Here is a 15,314-nt window from a genome sequence, read left to right as displayed (position 1 = left end):
CAAAGCTCACACTCCAGTTTGCCCTCCCTAGTGCAGTTAATGCTGGAGAACCAAAGGAAGCCAGGAGTGTCCAGCCCACCTCCCAGGAGACGGTGTAGCTTCAGTGGGCACACGGTGGGACCCAGGAAGAGGTGACCTCAGAGGGAAGGTCCTGCCCACTGCAGATCTCCCGCTCTTGGACAACCCTCGGAGCAGGCCCTTTGTCGCGGGGTGCAGGGGGCAGGGTGGGCAATGAATAGTTCTAGGAAGAGGGGAATAGCTACCCCCCACCCTCAGACCCCAGCAAGCTGGAGGCCACGGGAGCTGGAGCTCTGAGGAGGGCTGGTTAGTGGTCAGCAGGGTCAAGGCACTGAGCATCTTTGGGGAAGGGACAGACGGCCCTGACAGTGGAGGACATTTTGCTGAGCCCAGCTTTGAAGGAGACTGGTCTGTTCCACCCGCCCCCCCCCCCAACGCTCTCTCCATAGAAAAGATAACCGGAGACGGTAATTTAGTTCTACCTGTTTATTGCTACCAACCCATCTCCCTCCACCCCCCTCATATTTACACCCAAACCGCACCCCCAAGATGGCTTCTACCAGAGTTCCTGGTACTAGGTCCAAAAGTGTCCACTAAACAGGTAGTCCAAGACATGGCGGGCACTGTTTGCCCTCAGGCCACTTGGGCCCCGGGAAAGGGTTACTCTGGGAATTCTGGGCATGGATTTGGTACTGGGGTCAAGTACCAGGATACTTGACTCTCCCTCCCCTTCTGGAGCTCAAGGTACATCAAAACCTTTAGCAGAGTAAAGGTGGGATAGTGGACTCCCCAGAATCAAGCTTTGTGCTTTCTTTGCTTGTAAGGACCCACATGAGAGGCCAAGTCTTGCTTCTGAGGGGCCGGTCGGCCCTTGGAAGCCAGGTCGGGCCATCTGCCATTGGCCTTGGGGGAAGTGTCATTTAAGGGGCTGGGAGTGGAAGGGGAGGGCGCTTGTTGTCTGAGATGTGGGCATTGTTTTAAGCTGGGGGAGTTGCAGCTTGGCTTGAGTTACGTGGGGAAGTGTGGAATGGATGAGCAGGAGATGTTTCATTTGGGAGCCCAAGGCCCCTCCAGCCCCCTTAGTAAACCCCACTGGTGTCCTGGGCCACAGGTAACGGGACAGCAGACGTTTAATATCACAGAATGTCAGAGTTGGCCCTCAGCAACTATCCATTCTTATCCTGACCCATCCTAGACCCAGATTGAGGAAGGCACTCGGTTCAAGTGGCACAGTGATTTAGTGGCTAAACCTGTAAGAAAATTAAGGTGAAGGAAAGTAGGAAAGATACATGTACATGTGGCTTTCTTCAAACCTTATTTAGAGAATCTGGATTCACCTGTGATCAGTTAGAGTCCTTGTCAATGACCAGGTTCCCTAGGGTATTGAGATTGACCTGAACCACTGACTCGGCCCCCTTTTCAGGAGCAGCGCGACAGGGGAAGGTGGTGTGGAGGCAAGGAGGGCTTGGAGGCCTTGGTGGTGAGGGGCATGGGCCCGGTGGCCCCTCAGTGTCCCCCCTGCTCCGGCCGCAGCTGGAAGGGCTGTGCTGTCAAGTAGCTGGTGGAGGGAGGCGGCCCGGCTTCGGCCGCTTGGCTTGTCGTGCACTCCAGCCGCGCCTGTAGGGCTTGGCCTGCCTCTGCTGCCCTAGGCACCCCTGGGGGAGCGGGGCCGGGCTCGGTGCCAGTCCTCCGGCCCGGGGCCACCGCGGGAGGCTGGGTCCAGCCCCGTGGCCTGGGCTGCTCGGGCCCAGCCTCGGCCCACACTGCCGCCTCAAGGTGCCCCGGCCAGGGAGAGGCCGTGTAGCTGCTCCTCGGCACCCGCCAGCTCTGCCTCGTCGCGCCCGCTCTCTGAACCCTCGAAGCAGCCCGAGTCACGAGGGATGTCCACCTTGGGCTCCGCCACCGTGTGCGCCACTGGCTCCTGGCTGCTCTCGGCGCCCTCTTCCGCCTCCTCACTGCCAGCTGCCAGGGGCCAGGGAGGGAGAGGAATGTGGGGGGCTTGGCCCTTAGCTGGGAGGGGCTTCAGAAACCCTGGGGGCCCCATGTGGGTGGAGGGACCCTGGGAAGCCCGCTGGAGGCCGTCTCTTCTTCTGGTCACCCACCACCAAGCACCCCTGCCCTTTCTCGGCCCTTCTGGTGGGAGTGGTTTCCAGGCCAACTCTCCCGCCCAGGAGCTCAAACTTCTTCAGCACTGAGCTAGTAGCCAGGACACCTGCTCTTGAATCGTGGCTCTGTCGTTACCCAACTTGGAGGCCTTGAGTCCATGCCGTATCTTCTCCGGCCCTAAGTCTCCCGTTTGATCCCAAAGGGAGTTGAGCCCGATCGTTCCTAAAACCCCTTCTCATCACAAGCTCTGCCTGAGACTAGAATTCAAGCGTGGAAAGTGCCTGCACACTGCAGAGGGGTGCAGGGGCAGGATCCGGGCAGGCCTCCCCGCCTAACACACCCGACTCCAGCGCTACGCCCCCTCCCCCACTCCTAAGGCCACTCACTGTCGTAGTCCAGCAGCAGCTCAGCAGCCGTGAGCAGCTTGGCCCGATGCTGTGGGTCCATGATATTCAGCTCGTTGAGGTGTGTTTCCCGCAGCTCTTTGAAGTCCTCCAGCGTCTGGTAGCCATTGAGCAGCAGGGTGGACGTGTGCTCCTGTGGGCAGAAGCAGGCCACCAGCGTGGCCGCTTACAAGCCGCCCCCACCTAGGACCCGTCTCTCCCCGCAGAGCTGACCTGCCCTGGCCCCCACCCCTTGCTCCTAGACACTAGACTAGGTCCCAGCTCAAACCTCAAGGCCGATGCGCTCCAGCAGCTCATGCAGAGTCTTGGGCTTGGGCCTCTTGCCCTTGCTCTGTCGGCGGCTGGGGCGGGCAGGTCCCACAGCCTCCTCGGGCAGCACATCCACGTAGATGAACTTGAAAGAGCCCAGCCTGCCATTGAGCAGGCCCAGCCACGTGCCCACAGGCGGCTTTTCGATGATCTGAATCACATCTCCTTTCTGTGGGAGCAGGGCAGAGCGGAACAGAGCGGGGGCGAGGTGGCCCCTTGGCCTCCTGTACCCTCTACCTGTATGGGGTACAGCCTGCCAGGCTCAGCAGGGGCCTGGATGCCAACCTTACCTGCAGTTTCAGTGAGTCGTGGTCATACGGGCTGGGAGTGAAGTCGGTGTGGACTCGTGCCCGGCCACAGAAGGGCCCTGTGTACTGGGGGGCAGGTGGTTCCTCCCCGAAGCTGCCAGAGCCTGGGCTGGGGCTGCAAAGCTCACTGCCTGCAGGAAATGGGACAGGGAGGAAGGTCACCTTTGTCCCCGGACAGCTGGGGCAGTGCCCAGCAGGTACCTTCCAGGAGGTCTGGCTAGAAATCCCAAGGATACATGCTGGGGAAGAAAACCGAGCTCTAGTAAGTCTCATACTACAGAAGGGATTCTGACCCAACCCCTCTGCCACCCTGAAGGAGCATAGCTTCCCTCCTGGCGTCCCAGGCATGAAAATAGTTGACCATAGAAGGAGGAATGGCTCACAGATCAAAGACTGGGCAAATTGGGAGGGTCTCTAGAGACCAACTGGGCCAACACCCCAATGAACAGATGAGGAAAACTGAGGCCAGACAGGCCAAGTGACCTGCCCAAGGCCTCTCACCTTATAATTGGCAGCGCTGGGTCTGTTAGACTCCAGGCTTCCTGACTCCCACTCCAGTGTTCCTGGAAGCCACCTTCCACCCAGGAAGCCACATCGTGCATCAATATTTTACTTTGTCTACTTAATAAGACTCTGTGTCAAGTTACAACATCACACGGAAACTCAAGACTTTCTCTCTGGGAAGGGCAGGGTGAGGGCCTAAGTGGCTTTCAGTGGGGGTAGGGAGGTGTCTTTGGAGCCAGAGAAAGATCAGAGAACTTGGAACTAATCCGAAGGGAGAGAACGACAGTGCCTCTGTAGGTCTGCAGCGCAAAGCCTGCAGCCCCTTGTCCAGGCAGGGCTGCTGGAAGCTCCTGTCCAGCCCCGCGGACATCTAGAAGATGCCAAGTGGCACCCTGAGCCCAGCAAACCAAGGGCTGGTGTCCATGAGGCTGAGTCTTCACAGCTGGAGACCCTATACCCCCACCCGAGCCTCGGATGTCAGAGGCCCAGGGAGCCGTAGCCTCTAGCTCCCCTTGGAAGGTGGGGGAGGGCTGGTCCAAGAGGGCAATGGGGCTCTTCCTGTGCCCTTGGGCCCCTCCAGCAAGTGGAGGCTCCTCTAGGGCAGAACTAAGTTCAAGCCTGGGTCACCTTAGGCGAGTCACTTAACCTCCCTGAGCCTCAGTTTTCACATCAATAAAGTGGGGATAATAATAGTACCGGCCCCATGAGATTGTTGTGAAGATTTAACGTGAAGAGGGCTGGGAAAGGTCCCAGCAGGCTAACAGTAAAGGTTCATTTCTCTTTACCACCCCCTCCCAGACCCCGCCCTTTCCTCCAGACTCAGCAGGTGTGCCCCTCCTCCCCTCCTCACCTGTGGATGCCTGGCGGCTGAGTGCTGGGAGCTGCTGCTCCTCCTGCTCAGAAAAGGCCAGCGCCATTTTCTCAGGGCCAGGGCTGTCCAGGCTGAAGTCTGGAGACGTCGGGGAGGCTGAGCCCTCCTCCAGAGTATCTCCCTGGAGGGGAGGAGAGGCAGCAAGCCCTGAGCAGTCTCGGGTGCAGTGGAAATGGGCCTGGCCTCCAGGGAGAACTGGGGCCTGGCTGGAGCCCCAGCTCTGCCTCTTGCGGGCTGCATGGCGCCCTCTGGGCCCTAGTTTCCTCTTTCGTGAAGTGGGACTGACAGTCCTTGCCCTGCCCACGTCATGGAATGAGGCTCAACGGGGGTGCCGTGTGAATGCACTTTGTCAGCTTGAAGTGCCAACTTACACACAGAAAAGGCCTCGGTGCCAGAACTGAAACTCAGAGCTGTTACTAGGGCGTAGCCAGGCAGACCACGGCGCTGGAGAGCCACTACTTTTGACTGTGCTCCTATGTGCCAGACAGAGGATTTCATTTAATCCTCGCTTGAGGATATGTGCTCGGTCATCCCAAGTTTACAGATGAGAAGTAATGGAGGAACGTTCCCGAGGCCATGCAGCAGCCCACAGACAAGTCGGTCTGACACTAGGGCTCCTGGGCCTCCCCACACCTCAGTGCGGTGGTAACTTTCACAAATGACTCAATGGCAATAAAAGCCCTGATTTGTAGAAGTTGCCAACTCCTGTATTGTAAATATTCCCCACCATGTCCAACAGACAGCTACCACTCTGGTGTCACTGAATGAGTAGCATCATCGGCTATTTCCACCCCCCAAAGACTGTAGATGCCAGTAACCTCAAGGGCACAGAGAACAGTGAAAGGTAGTACAAGAATTAGGAAATGAGTTTTGAAGACTGACTTTAGGCTTTTTTTTTTTAAATAATAGATTTAATTCTAAGTTGGTAGAAGTTAATTTTCAGTAATGGTTGTATCTCACACCTGGCTCACAAAATTCCTGAAAATTTGACCAACTGCTATCCAGAGCTGGCATGAGCCAGTGAGCACACTGCTGCCAGGGCACCTCCTCCAAGAACCAGGAGCAAACCAGACTCGCTGTGTGACTTTGGCTACTTGGATGTGCCTGCCCCACAGCTGTGTGTTCTGCCCTCCCTCCCTGGGCCAAAGCCAGCCTTCTCGATTTTCCTTCATAGGGCCTCTTTGAACCAAGCCTTCCCAATCACAGGGGCTGGTTCCAAGCAAAGGTTTGCGGTGGATGAATTTGCGCTATGTGATCTCATCTCCTCAGACCTGCCTGCCCAGGAAGCTTCTGCTACCCAGAACTTCATCCCTCCTCGGACCCCACTGCTGCTCCCTCAGGACCATCCATGCCTTCCTGCCATGTCCATGGCTGAGGGAGCTCCCTTCCCAAGGTGACCTTCCTGCTTGTACGGGGCCAGGCATCGTTACCTGAGCGTGGCTGTCACAGTGGCCATGCTCAAACCCTACCAGAGCGGTGCCTGTCCTCCCTGTCCCCCCTCCCATGGGTCCCAGGCCTCACCATCTCCTCCGACAGGGCCTTCACCATCATCTTGCCCATCTTCCTGTTCATGGTTCGGGAAATCACGGCCCTCCACTTCTTCCCCAGCTTTTTGCTGCTCTTTCCAGCATCCTCTGGGGTCGGAACTCCTGAGTCATCTTCTGGAATCTGTGACAATAAATGTGGAGGTCCAGGAACCCTGGTGACCCTGGACCCGTGTCTGGGTCCACGACTTGGGAGCAGAAGGCGGCTTTTGGGTCCTGGCAGATGCTGGAAGGGGGAGGAGAGCTCCCCACCCCTTCCCTTTTAGCCCCAGACCTGTCCTAGGCCCTATTCATTTGTATTTAACTTGACAATTAATTTGTAATCAAAAAGAATGCAGGTGAGGTTTTAGGGCCCAGAATTTTGGTGGGTGAGAGACATGGGCCCATTGTTTTTAAAAAGACTTTGCGGCAACAATCCGAAAAGGGTCTCCGCCCCCCACCCCACCCCCCCCACCGCTCCCCGCCATTCCCCCACCCAGGGCCCGCAGCCAGATCCCCCAAGGAGGCTCTGAAACTCACATTATCATCCAGATTAAATTCCTTCTCGCTCACCACTGGGGAGCTGGGTTTGGATTTGGCAAAATCTTTGAAGCTGCTGGAGCGCTGAAGCGAGAGCTGGAGGAAGCAGAGGTGTCGCCATCAGTGGCACTAAAAATGGTGGCCGAGTCAGGAGCCAAAAGCTGTCCCGGCTCCCAACACACCGTGTGTACCCCAGGGCTGGACAGGGCCACGGGGCTACGGAGGTGAAGCTACAAGACGTCCTCTGGCTACCGGGCTTCATCCTGTTCTTTAGCTGTGAGCAGCCGCTAAAGCAGGCCGCAGAGCAAGCTCCCTACCTCAGGAGCCTCCACCCGAGTCAGGCCTCAGACTAAGCCTGGCTTTCCACCAGTACCTGAAGTCTGGTCCCCAGAACCCTGTGGTGAAAGACTAAATGAGTCTGAGTAAACGCGTATCTCCTACTGGAGACATATCTCAGCACGAACCGCAGCATCACCTTTATTTATATAACAGGGCAAACCCTCCCAAACCCCGCAGCCTGGCCTCCAGACTCTGTCTTCCCCAAGCATGGTTTCCTGGGATGGTGACTGCGGCAAACACATTGGGGCCTCCAGGCTGATGCATCTGTGTCCCAAGAAGAGGAAGGCAATCCCCCCAGGGGCAAGACCTGGCATTATGCGTTCTGGAAAGCCACAGGAGAGACTGATTCAGAGAAGGTGCCCGCAGATTTGAGATACAAATGATTGGGTTGAATACAGTAAAAGAAAGCTGCCATTTTGTCTGTCTTCATCTCTGCTTTTAACTTAGGTTAGCCGCTAATGCGACGAGCTGGCTACACTAGACGTGTGCCAGTGTTCAGACTTGTAGCCCCGACCAATTTTTTGTGCTGTGAATGAAAAATGTTGCCAGCCATATCAGCAAACAAAGGATGCTGCGGCCAGCAGGCCATTGACAACCGCTGCCCTGATGGTGAGCCCCGAGGGAACTCAGGATGGAGACAAACGGGCTGCCCTCTGTGAAGCCCCCAGCGGTGCACCCTGAGGGGACACAGGGTGGGACACAACAGGATACTAGCCTTTATCTTTGCATAGCAAAGGAATGATTTCAATAAGCCCTGACTCTTGCATCTTTCCATACACAGAAAAGGGCTAAATTCAACTACTTGGGATATCTGGTTTCCTTTAACAGTAATCTTTTGATGTTCCCACTACCTGGTCTTTGCTGCAAAAACCCCTGTATATCCTGGCTTCTCCCTTACCTCTTGGGAGCAGTCCCTCAGAGCTCTCTGAGAGGCTGCCTCCGGGGCTTGAAGTCCTCAGAAAGTCTGCCGAATAAACCATAATTCTCAACCTTTAGGTTATGCATTTTTTTTCAGTCGACAGTGCTGATAAGCCCGTTTTCAGGAAATGAGCTTTCTTAACTGTATGTGCAACGCACATGGCAAAATAGCAGGAGAAAACCGGGCCAGGTAAGGAAGGCCGACTTTAGACACAAGAGGTGGAGGCTGAGCCTGAATCAAGATCAACAGTCAAGACCAGAGATACACACAGGAACCAGAGTTCACAGATGGCCAGACAGATAGAGCGGGTCGGCGGCAGACACCAGAGATAAGGGCTTGAGGAACCGAAGCCCCGAAGCCCCAAACCTGCTCAAAGCTGAAAGTTTCACATCCTCTTTCCTACAAAAGGGGGGTCCAGTGACAATCCCCTAGGGCAGGGGCAGTATCACCTGCCCCCTCAGCATACACACAACTGGCCCCAGCTCCTGGGGACTGCAGTGGAACACTTCATTTCTCTTGGTGGGTCTTGACCAAAAGCAAGTCAGCAGTCAGGGACAGCGGCCACACCTTCCTAGAGGTCACAGCAAGCTAGCTGACCAGAAACTAGGTCAGTGGTCAGGCCAAGCAGACACCACCACCATGAAGGCCTCCTGGGTGACGCACTTGCAGCCTCAGGGAGAAAGCCTCTTCCGCAGGATGCTGGGGAGCTGGGAAAGGGGGCTGAGGGGTTACAGGGAGGGGAAAGCGTGGCGGTGGGGTGACCGCTCCTGTTCCCGTGCATCTCCTCCATCCTCCTTCCCTGGTTTTCCCTGCCCGCTATTCTTTCCTCTTTTTCTTCCTTGCTCTCCCCTTCTCTCCTCCACCTTCCATTCATTTCCTCCTCTTGTATGGCTAAGATGCAGCTGCCTGGATAACTTCCTCCTTTTATTGCCTGGAAAAGAGGGAACAGAGAGAGGATGGGCACCAGGCTGGCCTGGGCCCAAGGAGGGCAGGCTGGGGTGCTATTTTTAGGCCAGTGGGGCCTATTGTGGCCTCCCCTCTACCAATCCCAATCCCAAGAGTCGCCCCTGAAGCCCCAGGGACCAGTGATCCTGGAAAGCCAGCAGGAGGGCAGGCGTGGGGCTGGAAGTGGGCGTTGCTGAGGAAGAAGAGACTCACCGCCAGGCTGCCCTCTAATTGCAGTTCTTACCTTTTTCTGTCATTAAGCTCTGTCGGGGTTGGGGGGTGGCTGGGAAAGTGACTTTTGGCTCGTGAGACCTTGTCAGGGCCCCTCTGTCCCAGCTTTAGCTCAAAATGGGAGAAAACCACCTAAAAGGGCCATGTGGGTGGCGCTGGGACGTGGGCCTGGCCGGCCACTCCTCAGCACAGGGACGGGGAAAGAGCTAGACAAGTTCTTTGGATGACTAAGGGTGAGGGCCGTTTGCCCTGGGGGGCCTCTTGCCCCGCCCACCTCTAAACTCAGGGGCGGCCTCAAATATCCTGAATGCCTTTCGATGAGCCTGAAGTGACCCGCTCCCCTTAGCCAGGTGTGAGTGGACATCCTTGGGCCCTTTTGGATTTTCTGCCTGGCCTCCCTTTAGGGTGAGACCTTCCTGGGGGTCCTGGGTGGGAGGTCGTACCGTACACGTCGGCCACTTTTTCGTGTCTAAGGGGAGTATATGGGCCTCTTGGAAAGAGCTACTTTTTTGGCGTCACACATTGCTGAGTTCAGCTCTGGGATGTGCGGCCTTCGGTGAGTTATTTAACCTCCCCAAACCTCAGTCTCTTTACTTGGGGTCGGCTAGCCAGAGTTCACATCTTGGCTCTGCCACTGACCAGTTGTGTAAAGCTGGGTCAATTCCTCAACTTCTCTGGGCTTCCGTTTCCTCATGGGTGAAATGGAGACCGGAGCACACACCTCACTGGGTTGTTGGGCGGGTGACAGGGGTGAGCATGGGACACAGCAGCCCCGCGAGGCACGTTCAGGGAGGCTTACTTAGCCTTTCCAACAGCCCACCTCCAGGCTCTTAACCCCTGCGCTGCCCACCTGGAACACTCTGCCCTTCTCTGTGTCAACCATAGTTTTTCCCATCCTTCAGAATCCAGTTTAACCGGAAACAACTCAAATGCTCATCAGCTGTAAAGTGGATTCGTGAATTGTGGCCAAGTCACATGAGGGAAAAGCACATGGCAACGAGCTTCATGCAACTCTCCCCAACAATACAGTGACTCTCACGGCTACACCGCTGGGCAGAAGGGACCCACCACCAGAGTATATTATATGGTTCCCGTACAGAAAGTTCAAAACCCAGCAAAACTAATCCATGGAAGTCAGAAGAGTGGTGACCTTTGGGGAAAGGGGTCATGTAGTGACTGGCAGGGGCATAAGGGAAGCTTCTGGAGTGCTGGAAGTGTTCTGTTTGATCTGGGTGCTGCCTACATGGGGATGTTCACTTAATGGAACTCCACTGAGTGCTACATTTATGATTTATGCACTTTTTCTACGGATATTATACTTCAGTAAAAAAAGGTTTTTCAAATCCGGTTTTAAAGGCACTGCCCCCTGCAGGAAGCCTTCCCTGATCACCCCCCTCAGAGCCTCACCCTGCCCCCACTGGCACATTCTTCCCCTGCTTCCTAAGACCGAGCGCCCTCTGGGCTCTGGGCACAGGCCTGTGCATGTGTGGGAATCCAGTAACGAGGGGTCAAACACCGCCCCTGTGCCCGGTGCCCTGCCAAGCACTTTGTGTGTGTCCGTTCACTTCAGCTTCACTGCAGCCCTGTCCTTACGTCGCACTTCCCATCTGGGGACACAGAATCGGAGAAATGAAGCATCCTAGGCGGAGTGGCGCAGCTGACATTGGAAGGAACAGGGCTTTGAATCCCTGTCTGTGGCTCTGGAAGCCTGTGCTTGTTCCTGTGCTCAGAGCTCAAGAAGTTGCCCCCTAGTATAGAAGTGGATTAAGGGCAATGGCGACTGCAGGCGTTGTTTGGAGGAAGTTACCAGGAGAGCAGGTGGGAGCATGGAGGAGGAAGGGCTCCGGAGGGCTTTGTGGAGAAGGAGGCGCATTTGAGCTGGGCTGTAGCAGGGGAGCCAGGATTTCTCCAGGTGGAGTTGGGAAGGGTTTGTCAAGAGTGAGAGTTAGGGATGTTCCAGGCAGGGCGATGGAATGGTGGGTACGCCAGTGCTTGGGGTGGGCGGCGGAGAATAAAAGGCCACAGAAGGCCCTTGCCAGCCATGGCATCAGCCTGTGGGCAATGAGGAGCCACTGGAAATATGAATTGCATGCTGGTGTGGAGGGGGATGCCAGATGTGTGCTGTAGGAAGGGAGCCTGGGGGAAGTAGTGTGCTGGGATTGGGGAACAGGGGAGCAGGGACAGAGTGGAAGGACGGGACAGCAGCACACTCGAATGGGAGCCTTGATTCCTCTCCATTTCTCCTGGCGAGAGGTCTGGGATGTAGCGAAAAGTAGGGGTGTGATGGGGTAGGACCATCCTTAGGGGAGGTAGGTCCCAGGACAAACCCCTGTCGACTACCCACACTCCAACAGACCAAAGAGAGTGCAGAGAGACACTTGATGGAGGCAAAAGTCTCCAAAAGGCAGCCAAGGGGTATTGCTCCCCCCATCCCGGGCGTCTCCCCAGTCCTTCATGATGCATAGCAGGTGACACATCCTGACCCCACCATCCTGGAGGGCCTGTTCCCGACTCTGCTCTGCTGCTTTGAAGGTCACTCATTCCATGGCCATCTGGGCCTGCCCTGCAGAGCTCTCCTGCTGATAGGCTGAGTCTTTTATGCTCATCAGACTCTTCCAGTGCTTTTGAGATCAGTAGGAAGACAAGAGAGTAGAGGGAGAAGGGGTCAAGATCCTGGACACTGACAAATCTTGGCTTAGATCCCTGCTCTGCAGTTTACTAGCTGTGTGACCTCGGGTAAGTCACTTCGCCTCCCTGAGCCTCAGGCATAGAATGAAGATAATGCCTGCCCCTACTTCACAAGGTTGTCGTGAAGAGCCAGCGGGCTAAGGGATGGGTGGAGTGCACAGCACAGCACCTGGCACCTGCTGAGCTGTTAGGTGCTGTTTTCTCCACTTCAGGGCTGGGACCGAAGCTCGGTCCTTGCAGTGGGTTCCCCACCCCCACCCACGCCTGTAGCGTACACCCTCTCGTGGACGCATGTACACATGTGACACAGTGCACTCACACGTATTGTTCCAGGCGATCCACACACCCGCCTGAGGTGGGCAGATCAGGAACTATCCCCCTTTTCCGAGGTGAGGAAACTTAGGCCCAAGGAAGGTCAGTGAACTGTCCAGGGTCCTACAGCTGGAACCTGGTAGGATTCCACCTCTGCTCTCTTGTCCCCTGCCCAGCACATTCTCCACTAGGTAGGCCCGAAAGGAGGAGAGGGACAGGAAAGGGAGGCCTCTCTTGTCTTTGTGCTTTCCCCTCCACCACGTCACCTTGGCCTCTGAGGGAAAGGGACTTGCCCAAGTCACAGTGCTGGAGCCGCGCCGCTGCCTCCGGGCCTGGGGAAGATGCTGTCTCCACCTTCTGGAAAGTTGGCATTTCTAAGGGCACTTCCATGGGATGGGCCTTGGAGAGTGGCTCTGGAGGTTGGCCTAGGCTCTGCAGGGGTGAGGTAGGCTTTGCCTGGACGATGCTGCCCTAGAGGACATGGTCCTCAGAGTGCCACAATGGCCTTGACTCTCCTGGGAGAGGCCTGTGGGAAATCCCAGAGGCCCAGTCACCAAACACAGAATCTGGATAATGGAAGTAGGGAAAGAAGACGGGCCTTCTGGCTTCTGTGAGCCTCCGGGCACCTCCACCTGAGGCGGCGCAGGGTGCCAGCGTTGCAGTGTTAGCTCTTTCTCAGACTCTTTCCTCCAGCTCAGCTCTCCTGTGGTTTGGGGCCCAGCGTGTGTAGGGCGGTCTCTGCTTCCCACCCCCATCAGCCGGACAGCAAGGGGAAGTGGACCCACTCACTGAGGAGGGACAGCCAGTGGTAAGTCTGCCGGGGGCTGGCGCCGTGCGGGGCTTGGACAGGGGTGACAGAGCCTGTGTGAAGAATCATGAATCTCTTTCCCACCCGCCCACCTCCACTGCAACCTTAGAGAAGCAGTTGGAGTGGGGAGAGTACAGCCGGAAGTGGCAGCCACCCCAGGACCTGAGATGGGGCAGGATGTACACCCCAGTGCCCTGATGCTCGGCTTCTCAGCTGGTTCAGTCTCCGTCTGGAAGCTACTCCCCTGACAAAGGGGCTCCCCCACGGAGCACCTGAACTGGGCTTCACGGGAAACCAGTGGGGCGCAGTGAGGGCCTGAAGGCCCTGGTCCTTGGCCTGTGGCTACGCCTGGCCTCTTGGACCTGGTTCAGGCCTGCTTTGGGATGGTCCTAGGCTCCTGCTGGCTGTGCGGGAAGTATCTGCTGATTGCCTGGGAGGATCTGACGATCGAGTCAAAAAATTAAGTCTAGAAATCCTCAGATCCAACTAGAGAAACCTAAATGTGGCAGAGCCTTCAAGGAATCTTCTAGTCTGGCCTCAAGACTCCAGGAAGACGAGCACCTCAGTTGCCTGTGGCAGCTGCTTTTCTTCCTGGCCTTTCAAATCCCTCCCCCACAGAATGTTTTCCTCCTCAGCCCTCCCTCCTACTCATCATCTCAGCACCGTCATTTCTCATTCTTCACAAATAATTTCTCTCCACCTGGGAAGAACCTGTATGCCCCCAGCATCCCACTGCAGGTTTGGAGGCCCTTTCCTTAAATCTGGAAATCACGCTGGCCCCCATCTTCAGGTGGGCCCCCTCTCCTTTGGGCCCCGGGATCTACAACAGAGCTGAACCATGTGGGCAGAGCCTGGGCTCTGGCCAAAGGGCGGGGGCCCTGGGAGCATCATGGCTCCTGGCTGGGCGGCCCAGTGGAGCCCTTTGAGTGAGATGGCTCCCGCTGGCGGGACCGGTGTAGGGAAGAGAGAATTAAGTACGGTCTTAGGGTTCCACTTGAGAATTGTATTCTATAATTCTCGAATTCTAGTCTAGGATTCTAGTCCCCAATTTTAAGTCTCTGTCTTATCATCGTCGGGTTGAATCCTACCACTTTTAGACTTCTAAGAACGCATTCTGTAACTCCGTTTCTCTAGAATTTGGGAAGTCTCTTCTGTACTTCTGTTACTGTAGTTACCTTTGGGCCCATGTCCCATGCCCTTGGGAGAATGGCCCTCACCTACAGACTCAACAGAAGGCCTTTGGCTCTTCCCACTTCCGTGAGTCCCGGAGAGGACGGGTTGAGAGAGCGGAGGGAAGGAAGCAGTGAGTTCCCAAAGATGTTCCTCACCTTTTTCTTCTGACTGGGCTCCTTCTCGCTGGCGTTGGAGGGCTTACGGCGCAACATGGTCCTCTACCCTGGTGATACTCCGTCCCTGCTCTCCTAGGTATCGAGATGCGGAGGCCTCTTGCTCAGCCTCGCCAGCACCGTCCAGGGGGCACGGCATGGACTGAGCCTCTGGCTGCCACTCTGACTGCTGCACTGGCAGCTTGGGGGTGCGGGCCATGGACACCCGGCGGCAGCAGCATACAGGAAGCCCTGTCACGTGACCTGCTCTTACAGCAATCGCAGCCCCTGCCGGCCCCTAGGGAGGAAGGAAGTCCCAGCTTCAGTCTCCAGAGATTCTGATGCAGACGGCTCTTGGGTTGAACAAGCAGAGAAAAGTCCCTACCCTGCCATCTCATGGCAACCATTGCCGGTCCTTCGGCCAGTCAACCTGACATTATACGGCCTACTCAAGCCCTTTATCTCACTGACCAGAGTCCCGAAACCGGAAGCGGGGCCATCTCTCTGCCTGGGGGGCCAATGCTCCCAGTCACCTTGCATCACCAAGGTCATCACTGCTATCAGTACCTCTCCTATCACCCCACAGCCGTCACTCCTATCTACAGCCATCAGCCCTGAAGTCATCTCCACTGCTACTGGCATACCTACAGCCACCACCGCTAGAACAACCATCCCTACAGCCATCACCCCTACAGTTGTCATCACTGCTGCTATCACTGTCACAACCATCATCTTCTCAGCTGTCATCCTTACGGAGATTACAGCCAGTCACTCCCATGACACTCTTACCCCACGACCATCATCCCTACAGCCATCACCCCTACAACCATCACCACACCCCTGCAGCCAACACCTTTCAGCTATCATCCCTGCAGTCATTCCCACTGCCATTAGCACCACTACAGTCATCACTGCTAAAACAACCACCCCTTTAGTCAACACCCCTCGGCCATCTGTCTCTCTCTGCCTCACCACTGCCACTATCACCAGTACAGTGATCATCCTCATAGCTATCACCCTTACAGACACTATCACTATAGCCAGTCACGCTCACTGATGCCCTCACCCCTACAACCATAACTCCTAGAGCCATCTCCCCTCCGCCATCACCCTGCAGCTGTCATCTCCACTGTCACCGGCACACCTACAGCCATTCTCACCAGA

General features: G+C 56.2%; 1 protein-coding gene across 2 annotated transcripts; it reads right to left on the bottom strand.

Annotated features, from left to right (window-relative positions):
• Positions 1-541: 541 nt before the first annotated feature.
• SASH3 (SAM and SH3 domain containing 3) lies at positions 542-14,293 on the bottom strand. Of its 2 annotated transcripts, XM_082610906.1 has the most exons (8): positions 14,154-14,293; positions 6,584-6,679; positions 6,042-6,188; positions 4,500-4,641; positions 3,128-3,276; positions 2,797-3,006; positions 2,511-2,661; positions 542-1,980 (listed from the first exon to the last, which is right to left on the bottom strand). In XM_082610906.1, the coding sequence occupies exons 1-8, from the start codon at positions 14,208-14,210 to the stop codon at positions 1,790-1,792; spliced, it is 1,143 nt and encodes a 380-aa protein (XP_082467032.1). In that variant the 5' UTR covers positions 14,211-14,293; the 3' UTR covers positions 542-1,789. The 2 variants fall into 2 exon arrangements, with proteins under 2 accessions (XP_082467032.1, XP_082467033.1); XM_082610907.1 differs by lacking the exon at positions 6,584-6,679.
• Positions 14,294-15,314: the final 1,021 nt, after the last annotated feature.

This window comes from Mesoplodon mirus, assembly GCF_964341445.2.
Source record: "Mesoplodon mirus genome assembly, chromosome: X".
Taxonomy (NCBI): Eukaryota; Metazoa; Chordata; class Mammalia; order Artiodactyla; family Ziphiidae; genus Mesoplodon; species Mesoplodon mirus.
This window is presented reverse-complemented; position numbering and strand designations above follow the sequence as displayed.

Bases quoted from the DNA above. Each gene is read 5' to 3' on its own strand.
- SASH3 (XM_082610906.1), bottom strand. From the start codon at position 14,210: ATGTTGCGCCGTAAGCCCTCCAACGCCAGCGAGAAGGAGCCCAGTCAG. The intron at 4,642-6,041 runs GTGAGGCCTGGG...CCTCCCCTCCAG, and splicing joins AGGCCCTGTCGGAGGAGATG to GGAGATACTCTGGAGGAGGG. The intron at 3,007-3,127 runs GTAAGGTTGGCA...CTGCTCCCACAG, and splicing joins ACGACTCACTGAAACTGCAG to AAAGGAGATGTGATTCAGAT.